Source organism: Oenanthe melanoleuca, chromosome 1 (assembly GCF_029582105.1).
Source record: "Oenanthe melanoleuca isolate GR-GAL-2019-014 chromosome 1, OMel1.0, whole genome shotgun sequence".
NCBI lineage: Eukaryota > Metazoa > Chordata > Aves > Passeriformes > Muscicapidae > Oenanthe > Oenanthe melanoleuca.
The window spans coordinates 81,602,878-81,626,574 of record NC_079333.1 but is presented as its reverse complement, the minus strand read 5'-3'; the positions used below and the strand labels follow the sequence as shown (position 1 = coordinate 81,626,574).

Genomic DNA, 23,697 nt, shown 5'->3' with positions numbered 1-23,697 from the left:
TTTACTGTATGTGATACCATACATACAACTGATCACTCTAGAACCAGTTTTGCCCTGCCTTAAGTCTGCAGTTCTTTAAGTGACATGGGGTGAGCTATAGCCACAGTCACTCCAAGTGCCAGCTCTGTAACCTCTCTTTTATCCTATGCTTCTTCTCCATCCTATGTCTCCAAGTCCGAAGGCCTCTGCTAACATACCAGACCTTTATTTTTCTACACTAAATCATTCTGGTGAGTTGTGAAATGATGATGGTACCATACAAATATAAACAAAAATAAAAACAAAGAGCTGTGGGCAAAATGATCATTTCTGCTGCCTTGCTGTGGAGGTTTGACTGCTGAGGTAGGCAGCATACTTATGAATTTCTGATAAAGTGTGGTGGGAGGCAACAGAAGTTAGCAAAAGTCGATGTCACTGTGGCTTGCCTTAACATGCAAAAATTGGAAGTCAAATATATCAGTCATGAGAGTGAGTTAGTCATGAACTTAAGAAAGGAAAGTAATTTGAGATGCATCATTCACATTTCCAGGCTTTTTTTATATTCATGCAAAATTTGCTTTTAAAAAAAGTGCTTTTAAATTCAGGTAAATTTGGCCTGTAGTAACATACCAGTTTTAGAAGCCATGTAAGTGCTTGGAGAATTGACAAAACTCTGACATTTAAATTTATATTTTTGAGCACTGAGTGTTACAAGGAACTCAACATTGAGATACACTCTTTGTATTTGCATACCATTTATACCTTTTCTTTTTGTGATTGCCGCTATCATACCCACAGCAGTTATTTTTTTTAATAAATTTTTGAAGTCTCTAAACTGCATAAATTCTAAAGATTGATCAGTACTAGCTGCTGAAAACAAACCAGTAGATTGTGGTTGCAGTTACTTGAAAATTGTTTTTAAAAGCCCTGTAGTCCAGAAAACCATGGCCATGTACTGTAGGAGTCTTAGTTTTCTTCAAATTCTTGGAATTTTGGACTCAATTTTTTATTAGATCTGGTCTGTTAGTAACTGAGAGTGAAAGAAAAGAATGTTATCACTGAGTAATGCACAACACATTATATATATATGTGTATATATATTACTGCAGCTACACAAGTACTTGTTACCTTCTCTGTCTGAATGGAGCAATTTAACCTGTAATATGTTGGTATGAGGAGACATGAACCTTTGACATAAATACCTGCAACATTTTTATTTTTCCTCAAGTGTTCATATGTTTGATTGTCTTACACATGAACATCATCAGAGCAGTTGAAATACCTTTTGTTACTCTTACCAAACTTCACATTTTGTTGTCTCTGTCTCAGAGCTAACATCATAATAACTACTACAGGACATTTTTTTTTCTCTAATAACTCTTTTACTCAATCACACCTCAACAAAGAATATAGTATTTTGGTAAGGCCAATAGTCAAAACTGGAGAAACTCACAGGAGTTTTCACAAGTAGAGAACAATTATTGAAATATGGTATTCTAATAGAAATCTATTGATCTTAAATACTGATTTGAAATGAAATTCATAGAAATATGTCATTGACATTTGATCTGATTTCCTCTTACGACGCTTCAAAGACAGTCAAGCCACTAATCTATTTTCTTTGTACCTTATGTTCTTTATTTATTCCAATTTTGTGCTACTGATTTAGGCTTTTTTTTAATTTAGCAGCCAAATACAGCCAGTTTCAATATATTCCAAATATTATTCTGGTATGTTTTAAAGTGATTGATGATCATCAATTCATACCATGATTCCTACATGGTTAGGTTTCAGCTGTTCTGCTACAAGTTAATCACAGAAAGAGTCAGGTTGGAAGGGATCACAGTGGGACATCTGGTCCAACCTCCCTCCTCTAGCAGGGTCATCCCAGAGCACATGGCACAGGATTGTGTCCAGACATTTCTTGAGAATCCCCAGTGAGGGAGACTCCACACCCTCTCTGAGCAATCTGTTCCAGTGCTTGGTCACCTACAGAGTAAAGAAACTCTTTCTCTTATTCAGATAGAACTTCCTGGGCATCAGTTTCAATCCATTGTGTCTTGTATTGCTTGGCACCAATGAGAAGGGCTGGCTCCATCCTCTTCACACCCTCTCTTCAGATACTTGTATACACTCATGAGGTCACCTCTCAGTCTCTTCTCAAGGCTGAACAGGTCCAACCTTCTCAGCCTTCCCTCATAAGAGATGCTCCAGTCTCTTAATCACCTTTATTGCCCTCCCTGGCCTTGCTCCAGGAGCCCCATGTCTGTCTGGCACTGAAGAGCCCAGAACTGGACACAACACTCCAGATGTGACCTCACCAGGGCTGAGCAGAGAGGCAGAGAGGCAATGGTCTTCCTGATGGTCCCCAGGACACCATGGACCTTCTTGGCCCCAAGGACACACTGCTGGCTCATGGACAGCTTGTTGTCCACCAGGACCCCATGGTGCTTCTCTGCAGAGCTGCTCCTCAGCAGGTCAGCCCCAGCCTGTGCTGGTGCCCCGGTTTGTTCCTCTCGAGGTGCAGGACTCTGCATTTGCTTTTGCTGAATTTCAAAAGGTTCTTCTCTGTCCATCCCTCCAACCTGTCGAGGCAACCCTTTGTGGTATCAGCCACTTCTCCCAGCTTTGTGTCACTAGAACTTGCTGAGGAGGCATCTGCCCCTTCATCTAAGTCCTTGATGAATAGGTTACACAGCAGTGGGCTCAGAATTGAACACTGGGGGACACCACTAGGGACAGGCCTCCTGTAACTGGTCAAGGAAATTATTTTGAGAAATTGGCAGGAGACCAAAGCAGCACACCCCCTCTATTGTGTGTTGCAGGGTGATCTTACTGTTTACCCATTAAAAAGGGTAAAAAAGGCATTAAAAAGGATTCCTTTCACTGGGACAGCTGTTCCACCGAGGCGTTGAAATGGGAACAGTGGTGGGAAGCACAGACTGTTGTTGGCCTCTGAGGAGTTGGATGCTTGTGCTTCCAACCTGCAGCATCCCACCACTTGTTCACATGACTCCAGAAAGAAGAACTCCAGAGAAGAGCTGTGCAGTCAGTATCTTGGCCTGCAGCAACCCTCTCTCCCATCTATTTAGAAAGGTCAGTGTAAACAAACAAATAATTTTGTTTTCCAGGAAGAAGAAATGAAAGCAGCACAAAGGAATCAGATACTGGAACAACAGGGAAAAAAATATTTGAAAAGATATCTAGTATTGTAGCCATTAGGCATAGCATGGGCATGTACTCTGTAAGCAAAAAGTTACATGATTAGAAATACATGAACAAAACACAGTTCAGGAACACAAAACAATTGTTGATGGAGAAATATGCACCAGCAGATTTGCATTAGTAGCTTAAGACTCCAGTTTTGATATGCTGCCTAAATCTTAGTAATAACCTTTGTGGAATATTACTCCTACACTAACATTTATTTTTAATTTTCTAAATACTTGACACTGTTTCAAATCCTGAGTAATTAGTTATATCTTATTGAAAACACGTGTTAGAGAAAGAATTGGTGCATTGCTAGTTTGTTTTTAGATGCTCTTGTGTATTTTTCATTTATATAAACATTTAAAAGTGTAAGTGTAAGAATCACAGTGAGTCAGAACAATGCCATGTGGAAATGAAGAGTGCTTGAGAGATTTTTTTGGTGTGCCTGTGACCTAATGGGTCATTCCTTTCCATGTGGGAAAATGTAGTGTCAGGAAAATAAAGTTTCCACTGTGACTGTGAGGTGCAGTCCTGTTGCCCAGGTGAAACTGATTTCAGAGCAGGTTGTCAGATCCCATCACACACATAGAGGACAGTGCTATCAGTACACTGTGATTCCTGGGTTGTTTTGACCAGGATACATTAACTTTGATTAGTGCTACATTAGTCTGTGGAGTGGAGGAATATTATAGGTAGGTAGATCAGGTAGTTCCCTAGACATTTTATTATAATCCAAACTTGACCAAAACTTCGGATTAGAGATCTCATTTCAGTGCTTTTATCCCTCTGTGTTGTCTGTGGTCCCCCTATTATTACCTGAAGGACAATATGTTAATGCCATTGATCTGTAATCAACAGCAGTATGAAATCTTTAGCAAATGTGTACTAGTTCATCTCTATTACAGGTCATAAAGTGTTGGGGTTACGATTTGTTTGTGGTTTTTGGTTTTTTGGTGTTTTTTTTTTCCTTGTGATTTTTTGTTTTGTTTTGGTTTTGGTTTGGTTTGTTTGTTTGTGTCTTTTGGGTTTGGTTGGTTTGTTTTTTGTTTTTTTTTTTCTTCTTGTGTTTTGGGGGGGTGCCTGGGGTTTTTTGTGGGGTTGATTGGTTGGTTGGTTGGTTTGGTTTGTTTCACTGGATTTTTTCCCTGTCTTTGTTCCCCTGCCTCACTCTTTATTGCAGCAGGAGGAGCTCAGAGAGGGAGTTATGCTCTTTGTTTTTTCCAGTTAGAGCACTGTGTTTCTGCATTGTAAGCTTCATGGTTGTAATTGAAGACTGTTCTAGAAGAGCCAGGTGTTGGGAGGGTGTTGAAAGGATGATCAAATTCAGAGAAGTGTTTCCAGTCCTAACCCCTCAACAGAAAATATGTCCCCTGTTCTCATGGGCTTCTCCATGTCTGTGTAGGCAGCGTGAGAACCCCAGGTCATGGGGAGAGAAGTCATCCCATGCACAGGAAACTTTACCACAAAGTAAAGCACAGCACATTTCTTGTGAACAGGGTAAAGGTTAATTTGGGGTTAAAGACCATTTGTAAGCTGTTTCAGTTTCTGCTGGTGAAGTAACAGAGGAGACTGATAGGGCTGGACTTCAAATTTCCCTATAGCAAAATTTAGCATTTTAAGTGGGATTGGGCTATGTTCAACTTGATAAAAGCTGTTCTGCAAAGTGAAGCAGAGCTTTGCTTTTTCCTTTTTAGCTAACAGACATGTATTGCAAATGCTCACTTCCACCTCTGGATGTGCGTATTTTTGTGCTCCTAGAAGCACTAAAGGAATAAAAATACTGGGATGACAAGCAAAATTAAAACAATGTCTCATTAAGAAGAATGCTAATTGTATTTCTGTTGTGAATATAGACAAATAGTTTTAATTTGCACAGAGAACTAAGTGGCCTAAATTGCAGTTTCCTGTTAAAAGTACTCAAACATATTAAAGAGGGGTTTTAGATTATTTGAGTGTGCTGAAGTTCATAGTGGGGAAGGATCATGAAGAAATTTTATGACTTACAAGCTTATGTGCAATTAAGTGGGATCTGTGAAAATTTGGAAAATTTCCACAAATGGAAGAGAGCTAGAAGAAAGCAAGCCACTTCCTGATGCTGAAATGTCATTTTATCTAAAAACCACTGAATGGTTGCATTCAGGGATTTCTACATTGTACAAATTGTTATACCTTGTGCTGATATCATTTTCTTGTGGAAGACTTTTCCCTGTTCTTGCTATGGTTACTCACTCAGAATCCTCAGGGGAGCTTCAGAGCATGACAAGAAGATTCTTCAGTCCAAACTTAATATTTTTGTCTTCATTAATCAAGGTTCTGGTGTGTAGGAGAAGGGGACATTTAACCAGATAAGGGTTAAATGAGGGGAAGCTAGACTTGAGAAGAGACAGAGAGGGGGAGATACAGCCCCTTTGTGGAGCTGACAAACTGGCACCAACCAAGTGTGTCTGTGGGGAAGTAATGTCAGTGGGAGGCAAAAGTTCAGATTGGATGCTGGCATCACATACATTTTTTTGCCTTCCCAAGGCCTAGATCATGGAATGAATGGACTGAAACTGTTGTCAACCTGTGGATCTAACCTATGGACTCTGTGTAGCTGCCTCTGTGAGTTTGGCTGGAAGGATCTGGCTAAAGGTGCCAAATTCATAGCTTTGACTTTTCCTGTTTGATCTGTGTGAGATTCAGAACATTCAGTGTCTCATTAAATGAGACAGAAGAGTTGAAGTGCATGTCAGACTGTAAAGAAAATAGCTCTTAATTGGAGAAGGTCGTAGCAGGGTTTAGCTGGGAGCTGCTGTCCTTTGAGCTGATGCTCTGCTCTTGGGCTGCCTCTGCAGCCATGAGTGATGGGGTTGATCCAGGCCTTCACCTCAAATCCTTGCATGGTTAATAAAGTTCCTTACATCGTTTTTGAAACAGCTGTTGGAGGTGGATTGCTGGAATTGCTGGAAGATTTGGTTTGAGCCAACATGTCAAATTTTGTTTCGCTGCCAAAGTTTTCTATTGTTGGAGGTAATAAATAAATAAAAAACCACTTCTTGCATGCTAGTTATACTAGAGATGGTGTTCTTACATGAAAGGCAACATATTCATAACTTAACATAATCAGGCATTTCTTCCTTTCCATTATTTTTCCATATTGATACAGTTAATATAATGTTAGTTGGAAACCAGGCCATGCTGCAGATCCAAAATGCTGTTTCAGGTGATATTCACTTTCATGATTTTGTGTATTGTTAAAACATTTTCAGTCAGAGAAACTATTTATTTGAAGAATGCAATTGACTGAAGGAGCCCTCTTGATGTTTCAGAATGGATTTTTCAGGAACAAGAACCCTAATTGTTGAAGTTCAGGGAATAGTCTGGAGGGACTTGAGGCTCTAAAACTAATTGCAGTTCAGTAAGGAACCCACAACTACTTTTTCATGCTTTCTTGGAGATGATGGTAAAATTTCAGTAGGATTACACCCACAGCTGTTTCTGTTTTTTTTTTTAACATTAAGGAAACTGTCACACTCTCCCTTTTTGTCTGTTATTCTTTTCATGTAGATATATCAGTAAGATTTAGCCTTCCACTGCTGTTGCATTTTTTGCTTTGATATGCATCTTTACCTGATCAAATGCCATAAGCCTGGAGCACTATGCCTGTAGAAAAGTACAGTCTCAAAGTAGACTTTGATTCAGTCAGTAATTGGAGTATCCTCTTTCTTCTGCTTATTGATGTGTGAATTGGAAAAATCCTGTTTTCTGCAGTTGTGTAAGGAGTGTAAAAAAAAGTACATGTTAGGCTTAAATAAGGTTTAATTTCATCTCACACATTTATTTAAAGGTAGTTAGGTAGATTTTTTTTTTTACAAGAAGGGAACAGACAAAAGCACTTTGCCAAAACAGTTGGTGAGATGAGGAGAATATTAGCTTGTACAAACTAATCATCAGGTGCTTATTCTGAGGCTTAGATGATCATCATTTTTGCTTGAGATCTTGCAAGCAGAGTGGGCCCAGACATCCCAGAGTTTCAGTCCCAGAAGACACAAGGTCATGTAGCTGAGCAGGTGGCTTCAGATGAAGACCTCTTCTTCAGGTCATATGCTTTTGTGACAATAGAGTGCCAAATAAATATTCATATAACAGAAGGGAGGCTTCTTCAGAAGCCTTTTCTGAACCATGCATGTGGCCTTTTCCAATACTGGAGGTCAACAACAGCTCTGTTAAAAACTGTGCTTGCAGCAAAGTTTCATGAACTGCAAAGCTGCACAACTTGCCAACAAGCTCTGTCCACCATCTTAGTAAGGGCAAAGCCAAAGGCTGTGTGTAGATAAATCATTCCATCTTTAGGAGAGGTTGCCTCGACACAAATTACACCAGACTTTGGAATTGCTGTCTACTGGAGTGGTACCAGTCTTTGGGAACTCTCCATTTAAGAATAGGTACCATCTAAGGAAACTACGTGATCTCTTAATTTTAATTTGGTAAGAATTCTACCTCCATTGTTTTTTATTAAAAACCTGATCATAAGGTTGTAATTGTTCAAACAGTTGTCATTCAGGAGAGGGATCAGAGCACCTGTTGTTGGCTAAGCATTGAGTAAAGGGAACTCATCCCTGCCTGAGCTAGCACAGATGTAGGAGGGATCCTGTTTGCCCAGCTGCAGCATCAGGACTAAGCGAGTCATCTAAATAATTTTTATAATTAGAGAGAGGTATCTCCATGGGGTGACTCATCCCACCTACCTTGTTCTCTGGAAGTGCCTGTGTCTCACCACTGACTATACAGAGAACCTGAGTGGTGAGTTGAGATCAGAAACCTGGCTCCTATGTTCTTTAGGTGAGATAAAATCTTTCTGTAAGTGATAAGAGCTCATGTAGGGCTGGTGATTAAATCAAGAAACTGACAGTAGAATTCCCAATTTCTTTTACTGTAGTATGGGCTAAGTGGGAGATCTTAAAAGACATAGCCTTTTAATGTAAATGTACTTGAATGAGATGGAAGCATTATCAAATATGAACCTTCATTTGACCTGTAGTAAGCTTAAAAATAATTTGTTTTTATTGTATGCTCATTGCCAGCTGTTTACAGAGGCCTTCCTCGTGTAGTATTTTCACCCAAAGGAGTTAGAGACCTACATCCTGATACTTTGAACTTCTGTGTTTTGACACAGGATCTTTTCTCGTGACAGTAGCATTTATAACTCTTCCAAACAACATTTTGAAAGTTTAGCTGTAGAAAAGCAAGCATAGTAAAAAATGCTGTCTTATATTCAACATATCATACACATTCCTTTTTCTTAATAGCAGCAAGCTTTTTGGTAAACATATTAATATATGTTTCTTACACCTGTTCTACCCACTTATCAAATGCTGTCCTTTTCAGCATAAGCTTATTTCTTTGTTCTCCTATTCTGGCTGGCTATTGCCATGACTAATGCTAGGTGAGATCCAGTAGAAGATCACACAGTTTTTCTATTTTCACTAAACTTTATTGTGAGCACTGGTAATCAGAAGTTAAATTTACAGTTATTCTGAGAATGGTACATACCCATTGGTTGTCATTTATGCTCTATAAAAAGACTGTGAATTTATGATGATTATTTTTTTTTTTAGATGTGGGTTTAACTGATACTATGATGTACAAAATCCCTCCCCACATGAGGAAAAGAGCCCTCTGTAAGTATGATCCTTGTAAGTATTGTAAAGATGTATCATTAGATGGTAAATTAATATTGCAATTTAAATGAATAGTTGAGGTCTTAGAGAGCCTTGGAAAATTATTATGCTCAGTAATATTTAAATAGAAATAGCTAAAATCTAATAACAAATTAGATACCTGACCCTCTTTTAACTTATCAAGGATTGACCCTTTTTAAGAATGTCAGGAATTGCAGAGATTTTAGCTGAAAATCAGTCGGGCTCTTGAACCTAATTGCTGTCTGATCTTTACCTATGTTAGTTATTCTTTAATACGTTATTTATAGGTTTTGGGGGAAGAGACTATGGCATCCTGTCTAAATCTCTGCAAGTACATTTTGTAGGTCTTTTCACTAGACAGGTTTAATAGAATTACAGACTGCTAAACGTCACATTATATAAAGAACAAACCAAGGAAAGACTGTTGCTGAAAGAAGTGGAAAAAATAGGAGAATGGAAGGCCTTGGAGACTGTCAAAGAATTTTGAAGGAAGTTTTATTTGAATAAATACTAGGACATTCAGTATTCTTTGACAAAGATTGGTTATTCACTAGCCACTTAAACATTAATAAATACCACAAAGCTTTTTTACTGTTTGCAGTCAAGCCTTGGAACAAGCAAGTTAGCTAGAGAGGTACATTCTTATCCAAAACCAAGTGGACACAGTTCTGAGAAGCTTTCTTTGAGCAAGGGGTTGCATTAGATAAACTCCAGAATTTATCTGACCTCAACTATTCAATATGAATTGGAAAGCTGCCTGCTTTAATTTTTGGCTGTCAGAAATTATATCTATAGGCAGAGTGTTGATTTGTATGCTGTCACTGAGTTTCAGAACTTTGGAGATGGGATATTCAGAGATCTCAATTTATTTTTTTTTCCTATTTGAAATTGACTTATGACATATTATATCAACCTGACTTGAATCAAGTTCTTAGTTCTGAGTGGCAACAGTCTGGCCTACCTTGTAGACACAGCCCAGATTGTTTCTTCCCTAGAATGAGATCCTCATTTAAAATCTAATTCCTGTGCTGTTGTAGATGGCCAGGGCTGTGTTGTCTTACATGCTTAACTTGCATTTGAATTTTTTGGTGTCAGGTGAAGCAGTGATAGTTAAGAAGCTTGAGTACCCTATGGAGAGAGGAAGATTCTTTTGAAATCCTCCAGAGGGAGACACCGACTAATTAAATTCAGAGACTAAGTTAAGCAGGTTGACTGTTCCTTTGGAGGCCTTCAGACAGATTTAAAGTGTTGTTTTAGAACAGAATGTATCTAGGTGCTTTATTTAATTAGAATGCGTCTTGCTCATTGTTATGTCCATCAACCTAAAAGGAAAATAAATATCCTCCCATTCTGAGTTGTGGTTCAAATATTTTGTAGAATGAGAGGCTGCTGGGAAGGTGTTAGTTACTCCATTAGTATTTTTCAGGTTTATCAGATTTTACTCCTCACTTGCTAAGTTAATGGAGTTTGTCATAAGAGTATAAAACAAATACAAAACTTCCCTAACTGTAGTACTAGCATGGTTAATTGAAGGAATGTTCATATTTAAAATCACAACCAGATTTTCTGTAGGCTTTTTTCCACTACTGTAATTCTTTACTTCATAGGCATTGTAAAGGGAAGGACTGTCGTGGATGCCTGTAGTCCAAAAAAGTTTAGGGTGGAGGAAAAACACAGATGCTGCCATCTGCCACATCAGCAGGCATCCCTTTTTGCTTTTTCTTTCCACCACCATCCCAGAATTTCAACCTCTCTCTGACCCAGTAAGCTTTATTTATAGTTTTCATTATCCCTTTCTCATGGCAGTAGAGCCTAGAACAACACAATGTGCTGACACTGTCAACATTTCCTGCCCTTTTGTTATGTGCTCCACCAACCTGTTGTCCCTTTGTCCTTATCCCTAGTGCTTCCTCTGCAGACAGAGGCCCCATCTGATGAATTTACTTGTGATCCCCAGGGATTAGAAACCAGGAAACTTCATTAAGGATGGTTTAATAACTTAGACAAAGGAGAAGAGCAGCTGGTCTGCTAACATGTCTCTCTCAAGCCCCATTCTCTGACAGAAAAGCTTTCTTGCCTGTGGTCCAGTTTTCAACAATTTGCTGTGAAATGCATGTACAGTTCATGCAAATGGAGTTACTGTGCATTGGATCTGCCTTGAGCATTTTGTTTTAATGACCTGAGATGATTTAATGGTGGCAAGTTTGCTGCTGTTGAAAAGAACAGTAGCTGATGGTGACCTAAAGTGTTGGTGTATGTTTTTCCTTTCTCTGTTGCTTAGCATGGTAATGTTAGAGGAGTAGCAGTTGGACACAACCTGCTGCACTCTGCTACTCTGTGAGACAAACATCAGCAAAGCCAAGCAGCAAGAAAAGAAGGGCTCTTCATGAGAAAATGACAGCAAGAGAACACAGCCCCCGCCATGGTGCCAAATCCCGCACTGTGCAGAGGGCCTCCACCATTGATGTCACCTCTGACATGGTTGGCCTTTCTCTAACAGGTTTGTACCTTCCTGTCACCTATTGCTCTGCTGCTGCTCCTTTCAGAATCTGCCTTGGACTAGTGTTGGCTTTTTTCTTTTAACTGCTCGAAGATTTAGATCTCTCTGGTTATCTGGAGGTAATGAGATAAAGGAATTAATGCTAAAAAATTCTAAAAATCTTGAATTTGCTGCTTTTAAAACAGACGAAGCGTGAAAATCAGAGAGGGTTTAAAAAATTAGGTTAGATTTGTGTAGTTATGTTTGTCACTCAAAAATAAGCAATGGGGAGAAAAAACAAAATGTCACAGCCTAGGAAGAGTCTTGGCAACCCCCCTTTTTTGACATTGTATAAAATATTCAAGAGAGTTCAGGGAGCTGAGGCTTGTCTCCCTTGTCTCTTATGGTTATTAAATTAGGATTTTAACCCTCAAAGGCTTTCTTTCATTAGTGAGAGAGAATAGGTACTTCTAAATTTTGTCCTATTAACTACCACAGATTTAATAATTTGGAATTAATAGTGGCTCAGTCTTTAATAGTTTAGTTGTTTTCTATTGAGATTAAGCATTTAATATTCCTATATTGCATATAATCTCACATAGATTTACATATTTTAATATGTTTCATAAACTGAGATCTTCCCAGGTTTTCCAAATAATTATTAGATACCAAGGATTACCAGATTAATGTTTTAGATACCAGTCATGGCTCACTGAATTAAAGAAAAATATTTTTTGTATAAAATGTAATTTCTTTCTCTGCATGATAGCAACTTCAGGGGAGAATTCACATGGCAGTGATGTGAATTGGCTAATCTTGTGTTAATTTTTCTCGTTTACAGGAAACATCCAGGATCCAGATGAGCCGATTTTAGAGTTCAGTTTAGGTAGGCTTAGTGATTTTTATGCTAGTTTTGATAATTTGTGCTGCTGAATATGTGTGGGGTTTTGTAAGTGTTGATTTTGAAGTACATTTCATATAATAAGGTTTGCAACTTTGCTCTGATTTTTATGGAGATGTAGTATTGTTTTTGTGCTGCCTGTACAGTATCTTTTGATATGCAGTCAGCAGTTTCATTTTGTGAAGTTTCTAAAAGTCTGTAACTAAACCATCAGTCTTACAAAATTTTAAATTTTTACTATGTGAATGTTATTATTATTAAATATTTACTTTGTTTATGTGAAGATGCAATGAAGCTGCCTTCAGTGTTATTAAATCAGCTGTTCAGGTCTTCAAGCAAACTGAAGATTTACTAGAAACACTATTTTCGGGTAGAATGTTTTCTAAGAATTGAGAATTACACATAACTTCCTTCCTGGGGCCTTTGCTGTCAAGTGATAATGCAAGATGCAGAAGTGACCTGAATTCTGAAATGGTTGAATTTGGACATGAAGCTTGTGTGTTGGCTCACCTCACTTGAAGAATAAGTGAAAAATATTTTCTTCGTGAAAATTCAGTCCACATTGACAACTGCGGGGTGGTTTTCTTGGTTTAATAGTGGAATAGTATTTGGAAGGTTATGGTCTTTACAGTATGGTAATGAAAAATTAGAAAATTTTCTCATTTGTGTAATTGTCTTACTGATAATAATCTTTATTCAGAGCTGAATAAATTTTGGTAATTGTTTCCTACTCACCATAGTCCTTTTCCAGCACTTAAACTCTCAGTAACATTTTAGAGGAAATAAATTGCTGTCATCTTACAATTGCAAGCTGGTTTTCCTCAGCAGTGCTGCTTGATCAATGTTCAGGCACTTCTGCTGGTTCTGCCTGGGCAAATGCCATTTGCTAATGGGCTTAATGGAGCGTGACTTCGGATCAAATGCAGCCACACTCATGAGATTCCCAGGGGAAAAACTATGCATGTGGGTTGTTAGAATGAGCTTTCCAGGGGCTGGATAGGCTTGTGTTGGAAGAGAACAAGTTTAAATTGCAGCTCTAGAGCTTGGAGCCAGACTGAGCTGATTGCATGTTTACTGTTTGCATGCAGAAAAGTGAGTGATGTCTGCTTCTATAGTGTGGTGATAGAATTAATATTAAGCCTTTTGTGGTTTGATTGCTCAGGGTATATAATGTGGTTTTATAAAAATGTAGTCTTACAGCAATATGAGAAAGTTCCTGAATCTAAATTTATTTATCTGTTGCATATCTAAAGCTTGCAGTGAGCTGCTAACTCCATCGCTAGATCGAAAACCAAATAGTTTTGTAGCAGTGAGTGTAACTACTCCTCCCCAGGCATTCTGGACGAAGCATGCACAGACAGAAATTATTGAGGTAAGTGCTGAGGTACTTCTAGATCAGATTTAAAATCGAAGCTAACACAGGAATAATTTCTTCCCTAACAATATTCACCTTACATTAACTTCTGGCTTTTTGTTTATGATTACAGGGAACAAGCAATCCTATCTTTCTAAGCAGCATTGCCTTTTTCCAAGACTCTCTTATCAATCAAATGACACAAATCAAACTCTCCGTGTATGACGTCAAAGATAGATCTCAGGGAACAGTAAGTGTTCTTTATTTTACTGCCTGCCCAGTCAGTGTGGGGCAAGGAAATGATAGGCAAAGAGATAAAATTATATATAATTTCTGAGAAAACAAAGGGGTAGCAGCACTGATCATACAGAAAACAAGATGGGTAGGGAAAGGAGGAACTAATGAGACTGGCTTGGCAGAGTGAGAGGCATTGCCAGTTTTCTCAAATAAGGCTTGTCTGCAGCAAGTTTGGAAACCATAGATTTAAATTAAAAAGGTCCTGTCACTTGTGCTCTTACATTGTGGACATCTTTAGTGAACTCAACAACAGATGGGATCCAGCATCCCTAATGAGGCTTCTAGCCTTTGCCAAAACACCGTAACGAACCTGTCCTTTGGAACAGAGCACCTAAATTCCAGGAATCACCCTGCCCTGATACATTAGATTTTGTTTAGGGGTAAGGTTTGTTCCTTCACTGAAAAAACTTTAACTGTCAGACTTCCACGTCGCTACTTGGATCTGAGGGCAATACAGGCCATTTATTCTCAGGCTGTTGTCCAGAATACTGTTTCAGGCTCCATGTGTCTGCTCTTCCATGGCTTCCTCAGGGGCAGCAGAGCTGTCCCTCTCTGTTCAGTGCTTCATGGGGAAGCTCTAGGGAAAAATGAATACCTCCAGAGGAAGTAAGTTCTCCAGGAGGAGACAAATTTGGATTAAGGATGCAGCCTGAGCCCTGTTCAGTCATTGCTTTCAGTGCTCCTGTGTTGCTTGGTCAAACTCATATATACTGAGGTACCTCCACCTATATCCTAGAGAAACAAAAATGCATATTGTCCTCCAGTAGAAGAAAAGCTTTCATATATTATCAAATATATTAAATTTTAAGATCTTTTAATTAGTTAGATATGGCATATTTAGCTTTGGGACTTTTATGTACAATAATTGTGTTTTGCACTTCAGTGCTGTGGTCAAAGCCTTTGTTCACTGTAAAGGTAAACATGATTCTGGAACTCATCTTCTTTCAGATGTATTTGTTGGGTTCTGGGACATTCACTGTAAAGGATCTTCTTCAGGAGAAGTACCACAGGTTGCACATAACACTAAGGTTTGTAATATTTTCCTTCTTTTAAGTGTTAATTCTTGAAAACATACTTAAGATATGATGAAAACATCTTATTTAATGTCTTAGTTGAAAATAGACTTCATTAAACTCCCTTGTTTTGGTATCAAGTATATTCTGATCATCAAAATGTGTGAATACATGCATTTCTTCTCATTGTCATGTTAGCCTCAAATGTATAAACTGAGCACAGAGCACTGCCTAGGCTGCCTTCAATTCCATACAACATCCTTATGGAATAAGGGGAATGTTCTCCTGTTTGTATAACCCATTATAAAATCATTCCAAATGAAGTTGAAAAGCTTCCTATTTAAAATGTTCGCTAAGTTTGAAGATTAATAGCCTTTTATAAGTGTCTCCTTGTTGATGAACAGGTCCTCCTCCAAAAAAATCTCAACGCAGAGTATTTGTTGCAGGTCGGCTGAAAGTGACCGAGTTGGTAACATCACAGTTATTGGATGGCAGATGGAGGAAAAATCTGACCAAAGGCCTCCAGTGACAAGGTCACCTGATACAATTAATGGAAGGGTGAGTATGAGCATTGTACCAAGTTCAGAAGAATGCAGATTTATTGCCAGCACTGAAATGAGCTAGGTTGAAATAAGCTAGGTTGACATCTGCCATCAACGTTCCTGTCTGTCTTGATATTTAGTAGTGCTATACATTTTCAAAGTACTGTAAGGAGCAGGCTAATGGTGATGAAAGCATTTTGAGTTTTGCAGAGCTCTTGGTGCTCATGTGTGGGGTTAAAAGTCATGGGAAAAAAATATTAATTTAAAATTATAAAGCTTTAGCATCAAGTACTCATGTTCTTCCTTGGAAAAGGCTTCTGGTACTGTTTATTGTGAACTTGATGCATGGATAACTAGTTTCAGAGACATGTAGTATTTCTTTTCACATTGTGAATTGGAAGGTACCATTAAAAAAAACTGCAATGAGGATGCTAGGGAATTCCCAGAATTTTAGTAAAACTGAAGAGGTTGACTTGACAAGAGAAACTTTACTACTGGCCTTTTTTTTCCCCTGATCCCCAAATAATTGCTTGGGAGCAGATGTTTACAGCACTTTCTCAACCTAATATATTTATATTTAATAGATATAGATATTTTTAATTCTGTAAAGCTTGTATTTTGAGTATCTTGGTGATCATTGCACTCTTATATGTGTATTATATTCACAGTGTGCATTAGAATCCCTTTTTATCCTCCAAATCTGTTCATGCCTATTGATGCAGTACCTATAAGGACTCTGAAGCTGTGCTAGCATAAGTAGTTGAAAGGCTGGATGAAAATTTCTGTGGCATTTTGTACTGTGCAATAGAAGTAGATAGGAATGCTTAGGATTTTTTATTCCAGCCTGCAATATCTTTTGTCCACAGTAAAAATATTTGAAATATTTATCTAAAGCATGTGTGGAGTTGAATATTTATTTGAAGTCTCTCTGATAGGTCATCACTGCATATTGCTTGAGCACTGAGATTTCATTCTTAACTATTTCTGTTTTTTCTTATTTTGTTTTTGTTCAGACTGTGTTGCCAGTTGATGAAAGTTTAACAGAATCCTTAGGAATCAGATCCAAATATGCTTCATTGAGGAAAGATGCACTACTGAAATCTGGTAAGCTGCCCTGGGCTGTAACAAGTAAGCTTTAGGTATCAATAAAAGCTAATCTTTCCCTGTGTGCCTGTGGCCCCAGGGCATTTCAGCAGATGTTTCATTTGAATAGGAGCAGGCTGCTGATTGAGCAGTCCTTTGAGGGTCATACCAGAATAAATCATTTTGTCATAGGCAGTATTCTGTATTTTAAAAACAGCAGAAGCAAACTTTTGCCATTAAGTTGACTATAATGTAACATTTTCCATGCAATTTCATAGTCTGTTCCTAAGCAATTGTTGCAGGGTGAGGAGAGGGACAGAGGAAAGCAAGTGGCTTTAGAAAAAGAATCTTGCAAAAAGACTAGTTTTCCAGCTAATGATTGCATGAGAGGAAAATGCATAGTAGATTGACCAAAAAAAAAAAAAAGGCAAAAGTATTTTAGAAGGTGAATATGTATTTTGTTTAAATTCCTTAATGTAGTAAGTCATTTGGAGTGGAGGTTTTTCCTGCAAACATTCCAAGAATGGTCACTGCAGAATGGCCATGTTTGCAAATGTTAGACTGATGCCTGGTTAAACCAGATCTTTACAGCAGGATGTTTCAGCATGTTAGTGAACTGAAGCCAGTTACTTTAAGAAAGAAGAGACTTTGTACACTTTTAAGTCAAACCCTAGGCTTAAATCATATGGTTTTAATTCTTTAGTGTTTGGTGGTGCCATTTGCCGAATGTATCGTTTCCCAACCACTGATGGAAACCACTTGAGAATCTTGGAGCAGATGGCAGAGAGCATCCTGTCACTGCACATCCCTAGACAATTTGTGAAGCTGCTTCTAGAAGAAGATGCAGCAAGGTGAGTTTTGGGATGGTTTACATGTGCAGTAATACAGCAGTGATGTGGCTGTTACTGAGTTACAAAGGCATAAATATATCTGTGTTAATGCACTGACTACTCTTTGACATAAGAAATGGCTTTGAGAGTCAGAAGAGTAGTTTTGAATGGAAAACAAAACAGAATAAAAGCAAGTAAAATGAAATTCTGTAGTGCAGTAATGACATTGCCTCATTTTAGGAGGTGGGAGGGAAAAGGAAATCTGTTCAGGCTTTTGTAGATTTATTTTGAATTTGCTTCTTTTTGAAGCAATTAACAATCTTCCAGGCAACATATTCCTTTGAGTGTTTTTCCTGACATTTGTAGGCTGTGGTTTGCAAATCTAATGGTTTATGTGTTCTTTATAAAAGCCAAGATTGGAATGTTAAAGAATTTTAGCTGGGTTTTTGAGTATTGGGCTTTTATTTTGACTATGCTTGAATCCAATCCTATAGATCTTAACTAAGTCTGATCTTAATTAAAACTAACTAGTGCTCTCATTGTTGTATATTAGGACATTTCAGTTCCTTTGGGATATCGTGAAATAAAATCATGAGTTAATCCATTCATTGTAGGTATTTTCATATTTTGTGAAAATGATAAATTCTCACAGGAAGATGGCAGAGACTTTTTGTAATGCATGGGAAAACTAATTGAGTTTCTGAACTTCACATTTATTAAATTTTCTGATGTTATGTTTTTAGTGATGTGCACTTGGATTCTAGAAATTGAATGCTATATCTTGTTCAGCTGTCCTGCTACAATCTTGATGGAGCAGGCTAGGGGTATGCCATTGCACATTTAGTCATGGGTTATTTGTTTTTTATTTTGTATCTTTGTTTCTCTACAGCTTTTCCTCACAGTAGGTTTAAAAGCATCTATTCATTATGAGGTACAACCATAATAATAAAGAGTTGGGAAGCTTATCCATAAGGTGCCATGTATCATGGATGTAGGTTAAGGACTTGAAGATCAAGGAGAATTTAGGGTGAATGAGCAAAAAATATGTGTCTTTCTGTAAGACTGTAGGCAGTGAAGTTTGAGGCCTTGGCCATGAAATGTGACTGTTCAGAGGCTCTTTCTAAAATCATGCAGAGATTGGTGGATGCCTGTTGTAAACAGGTACAGGTTAATAACAGCCCAGGTGATTGTTAATATGACCTTGAGGATGTACACTGGGTGGTGTGGCTCAAAGGTAAATAGGCCTTTGTGTAATTACTGAGAAAGGCTCCCTTGTCTCTGTTCAGTTGAGGTGACCCTCAATAATGTGCACAATCACACTTTGTATTCATAGAGTCACTCAGATTTGACCACGGGCTCTGTTCTCCATTCTCAGTGCTGCAGCCCAGAGGAATGACAGACAGCTACACAAGCACAGCTGTTTCTGTCTTCACATCCTGGTGACTTTTAAAATGTCCTTGGGTAATCACAACTGCTGTCTTTTAGATAAAACTCCTCTGGGCCAGAGTCCTTTGAAAGGGAAAATCTAACTGGGGGGAGTGATATTTTGACTGCCTCATTATTTGTGTCATACATATTCCTTGCTGCCTTGGCTCTGTGGGACAAACAAATCAACTTGGAGTGTTAAGCTGTGAATTTACTTCAGGAAGACCAAGGCTCAGATTCATGGGTTCTTTTGAGCAGAGAGTTTGACAAGCTAATCATAATAGCATCTTGTGCAGAAAGCAAGTTTTAAGATGAAACTGGAAGTGTCTTTATAAATATACTTTACATTGTTGCCTGTTGGCAAATCAATCTGATGATATTCTTGGAAATTTATTTCTTTTTGATAGTATCCTAAGTACTGTGGAGTGGGAATTGCTCTGTGGAATGCTGTCTTAAATTATACACAGATAATTGGTTAAAACAATGGAATTAGGGATATTGAGAGAACTGCAAAAAAACCCTGCTGGATGCTTTTAACAGATGTCAATGTCCAGTTCTACCTTTTCTGGGGTAACGTGCTGTTGAATTTTGTCTGGTGTTGACTTGTTTACTTTTCCCCCTTCTTCCTTTTTTCCAAATAATACACTAATCCAAGAAGACAGTAATACAAACATGACATGAAATACATTGAGTATTTTCTCAGCAGCACTGCTGGGGAACAGTATGTAACACAGAATTGCCATGTATGACTGGAAACCTGGCAGTCAGGGTACAAGGGAAAAGCCAGGGCCTTTCCTGTTCATATCTAGGGGTGTCCAGTCCTTCTTTATTCTACACTGAGTGCCCAAAATCCTGGATCTCAAATGAAGATTTTATTGGCTCACCTTCAGTCTCTCCAAACCCTTAATACTAATGCTTACAGTCTCTTCAAACCCTTAATGCTTACATTTCTTAGGCTTTCCCTGGCCTTGCAAGCTGTTGAGTACATACCTTACCAGTGAATATACTCATTGTACCTAACATCAGGTGCTATTATCTCACCTAACCTCTGTCACAGTTCTTAATCAGTTTAATAGCCACCAGAGTTCAGTAAATTATCCTTAAAAGGTCCTCATTGTCCCAAGTCACCTGACATGATGACAGTTCCATCATTTACCAATCCTCATGTAGTTTAAGAGCTCCTTCAGAAAAGTGGGAAGCTCTGCTTATAAACTCTGCTTTCTGAGGCTCCTGGGGGGAGTACAATGTAAGCAAGCAATTTTCCTTGAAGTAGTGTTCAACCTATGCCCTGAGATGTGCTTTGGGATGTGTGTTTGGAAGCTTTTCCAGTCTGGTGAGTAGCTCAGACACAGTAAATTGAGAGTGTGTCAGCTGAGGATGGTGCTCCATTGATGTGATGTGAAACTCATTCTTGGTCAAGTGGATTATGGAAATAAACACCTCTCTTTCCCTCCCCACAGACCTAATTTTCTTTTTTCCCCCCAGGGTTTGTGAACTAGAAGAATTGGGAGAACTGTCTCCTTGCTGGGAAAGCCTTCGTCGACAAATAGTTACGCAGTACCAAACAATTATTTTAACTTACCAGGAAAATCTAACTGACCTGCACCAGTATAAAGGTGATTTTTAAAATTTTTTTTTTAAATAAAAACATGATTCTTCTCTACTCAGATTGTTAGTGCTTCTTGGAAATTGGGAACTCAGAATGTTTTATAATGAGTAAACAATTCTATTAAATTTCATGTCTTTAATAATATTTATTGTGTAATTACCTGGGAATATTTATCTGTTCTATTTGTTCTCTTGTCTTACTCTGAAAGTAGAGGATAAGTGCAAACAGTAAAAGAAAGAAAGAAAGATTTTGTTTTGCTCTTTTTAATTTTCTCTGCTTTACTTTAAGCACATAGCAAATGATGAATGAAACTTTTTGAATGTTTTAGCCTAGGCACAAGGAGAAGGGTTTTATGCTTACTTTTTTCTTGCATTTCTCAGGTCCTTCATTTAAAGCCAGTAGCTTGAAAGCTGATAAAAAATTGGAATTTGTTCCTACGAATTTACATATACAGAGGATGAGGGTCCAGGATGATGGAGGATCAGGTATTAGTTTCTCTTTCTTCACATAATCTTGTTACTTTTCTCTCCACCTTTTAAAATTTCCATCCTCAACTATACAGCCAGGTTTCTACAAACTACTGTAGTAGTAAAACTTGGCAGTTTTATAGCACCTTCTATTCTCAGATTCCAAATCCCTTTGCAAAAGAGGAAATGGAAGTATTATTGCTGTTCTTCAGGTTTAGAGTTAACTGAACTCTAGGTGGCACAAGTTAGCCTTTGTACCAAGGTTGGGTTAAGCTGCTGTATCTCTTCCAGACATTTTGAATTGCAGTAGAATAAAAAAGGTTCTGACTGTTGTTTCTTGTTAAGCTTATGTGCATTTTCTCCAGAATCAACATGTATGGTTATGCAAAATCACATTTTTTCAAACTTGTTTCATCATAGATAACCTGGGTTTTCCCTTTTTTTAACAGTAATTCCCTGTGACCATGGACACACAGTTGTCTCACATGTCCTTGTGAGGGATTCCAGTAATGGCAAGCTTTGTATGCAGACCAGTGTTCAAGACTTCTTTTTCACTGTCAGTCTTCTAGATTAAGAAACAGGGGACTTGCATTCACGTATGGGTCTTTCACCTGAATAAGTGTTTGATGGATTTCCAGGGCCTCTAGAACAACTCAGTTTTCCATGTCTTTCAAACCATGGCAAAGTTCCCTAGAAATTACTTTCAGAAAAGTTTTTGAACTTGCACAATTGTTTGTCTGTGTTAAAGATGACAAGTTTTCATTTGTAAGTCCTTTTTGTCCATCCCAGATCAGAACTACGACATAGTCACCATAGGAGCACCAGCAGCTCATTGTCAAGGCTTTAAATCAGGTGGCTTGAGGAAAAAGCTGCATAAATTTGAAGAGGCAAAGAAACAGTAAGTAGAAATACTATTGTGTCAGCTGCTATTGTGCCTTTTTCTGCTGATCCATGCTCAGTTATTTGGAAAATCATTCCATTCTGTTTTTATTTCATTCAGTAGTACTACTATACAATATTTTGTATTGAAAATTTTTCTGTGGGTTTTTTTTTTTTTTTTTTTCCCAAAGAAGGAGAACAGTTTCCTCCTTATATTACTGTATTTGTTTACTGATGGGCTCCTTTTTATGAAAACTTTAATTTTTCTGAATACTTATTGATGCATTCAATTTAGCTATTTTAGGTGTTGGTTTTGGGTTCTGCCTAATTGTGGGTCAGAACATTTGTCTGCTGAACCTCCTCAGCTGCACTACATCATGCTTCAACCCATTATTTTCAGGAGACTTTCACCCCTCTCATAACTTCTAGGTCCTGTTGCTGGGCTCTCTGTAGTAGGAACCTGCTTTGCCTGATTGGTAAATTCCTTGTTGACAAAGTGGGTTTAGTTCTGAAACTATTTCTGGAGGCCTTCCTGCATTGCCTAAATTATTTTGCACAGATTTGGCTTCTGAATTTGGCCTCTGCCCTTCAGGTGGGATACTTGACCTCCGTGGTCCTGTCTGCAGGGACTGCTGAGTGACCTCTGTAGAAGTGTGGCTATATGTGCTAGAGGAAGGTGCAGAAGCTGGGAATGTCACATTTGCTAACAGGGCACCTACACCAGCTCCCAGAGAAGGGAGAGTGCTGCAGGGTCTGCATTGCTTCTACTGCTGTATGAAGCATTCAAGACATAAGAGTAGCAGGATAAGGAGTCCTTGTAGTCAGGGAAAAGGAGACCTTGATAATACCCTTCCAAAGAAAGGATTAGTAGTATTTGGTGCTGATAGGAGGAGGGAATGATGTGGGAATCAACTGCAGAATTAATTTTGGCAGTAAAGAAGTGAAAAGCAGCATCTTGTGAGTGTCAGTCAGATATGTACTGATAAAAAGATTGGTGCAAAAATACCTAGTGTAATTATTCAGGCTGATAGAGTGCACTAGGATAGGACTAGAATAAAACTGAACACTGGTATGCCAGGCTCACGCTTTCTGTTCTTTTGATACCACTATTGCTTTTTGAAATAACCTCCTTCTGTCAGCATAGCCACTGAAGTGATTCTTACTCCTGCAACAGCTGATTTCCCATGTGAATTTGTTCTTTTTCCCCTCACTCAATAATTGAGTTGATTGGAGAGTTTAATTGCTATCCAGTACTTTTCCTCTAAGCTTTTCAGAACTGTTCCTTCTGGGTCCATGAAAACTGCAGGTTCAACATTTGAAGAACAACTTTCATTTTAAGTACATCTATGTTATCAAAAAAGCCAGTATAGTAGAACTGAGATCCATCTCTTCAGTTTTATTGTTACATCAGTTCCTTCTTCTTTCATTGGCATAACTGGGCTTGGTGCATTCATAGCATTTCCCCAGATCAACTCATGGTCATCTGGCAATCTGTGGTTTTTTGCTTACAAGTTCATGTACCCACCTTATTGAAAAAATGACTCAAATAAGTTATTTCCCCAATCATACTTTGTTTTGTTTCTGCTTTTGGTATTTGCTAACAATCTGCTAATTTTATTTTGGTTTTTTGTTTTTGTAGCAGTTATGAGGAGTGTTGGTGAGTTTTCTGTTTCTGAGAGTTCTATAGAGGGTTTCTGTTCTCTGGGTTATTTTCGTTTTCTTTGGCAAAGGTCTGGTGTGTTTTAAAGTGTGCAGGGCTTTTTAATGTCATGCTTCATGGCATCCCTAACTGTGCTCTAAGTAATTGTAGCTGCTTTGTAGAACATGATGTGTGAATGAATTCCATTTCATCTGCAATGTTTGTTTGCAATGAACAGCTAGCTTCCTGGCTCTCTCTGATCACAAGAAGTTAAAAAACAGAAAATCAGAAAACAAGGATTTAATATAT

The 23,697-nt window shown here is 38.2% G+C and overlaps 1 protein-coding gene across 21 annotated transcripts in view; it reads left to right on the top strand.

The window, feature by feature from the left end:
- The window catches only part of INPP4A (inositol polyphosphate-4-phosphatase type I A), a 110,256-nt gene that overhangs the window by 54,475 nt on the left and 32,084 nt on the right, over window positions 1–23,697 (top strand). For 9 of the 21 annotated variants that reach the window (XM_056491418.1, XM_056490133.1, XM_056491584.1 and 6 more), the window contains 12 exons: window positions 8,787–8,849; window positions 11,152–11,370; window positions 12,191–12,235; window positions 13,504–13,622; window positions 13,738–13,854; window positions 14,850–14,929; window positions 15,361–15,472; window positions 16,470–16,560; window positions 17,243–17,390; window positions 20,280–20,410; window positions 20,784–20,888; window positions 21,660–21,768. In XM_056491418.1, coding sequence (XP_056347393.1) covers window positions 11,265–11,370; window positions 12,191–12,235; window positions 13,504–13,622; window positions 13,738–13,854; window positions 14,850–14,929; window positions 15,361–15,472; window positions 16,470–16,560; window positions 17,243–17,390; window positions 20,280–20,410; window positions 20,784–20,888; window positions 21,660–21,768 — 1,163 coding nt within the window. In that variant the 5' untranslated portion in view covers window positions 8,787–8,849; window positions 11,152–11,264. Of the gene's footprint in view, window positions 1–8,786; window positions 8,850–11,151; window positions 11,371–12,190; window positions 12,236–13,503; window positions 13,623–13,737; window positions 13,855–14,849; window positions 14,930–15,318; window positions 15,473–16,469; window positions 16,561–17,242; window positions 17,391–20,279; window positions 20,411–20,783; window positions 20,889–21,659; window positions 21,769–23,388; window positions 23,407–23,697 lie in introns of all 21 variants that reach the window. The other 12 variants (XM_056491161.1, XM_056490992.1, XM_056491074.1 and 9 more) reach the window with 3 other exon arrangements.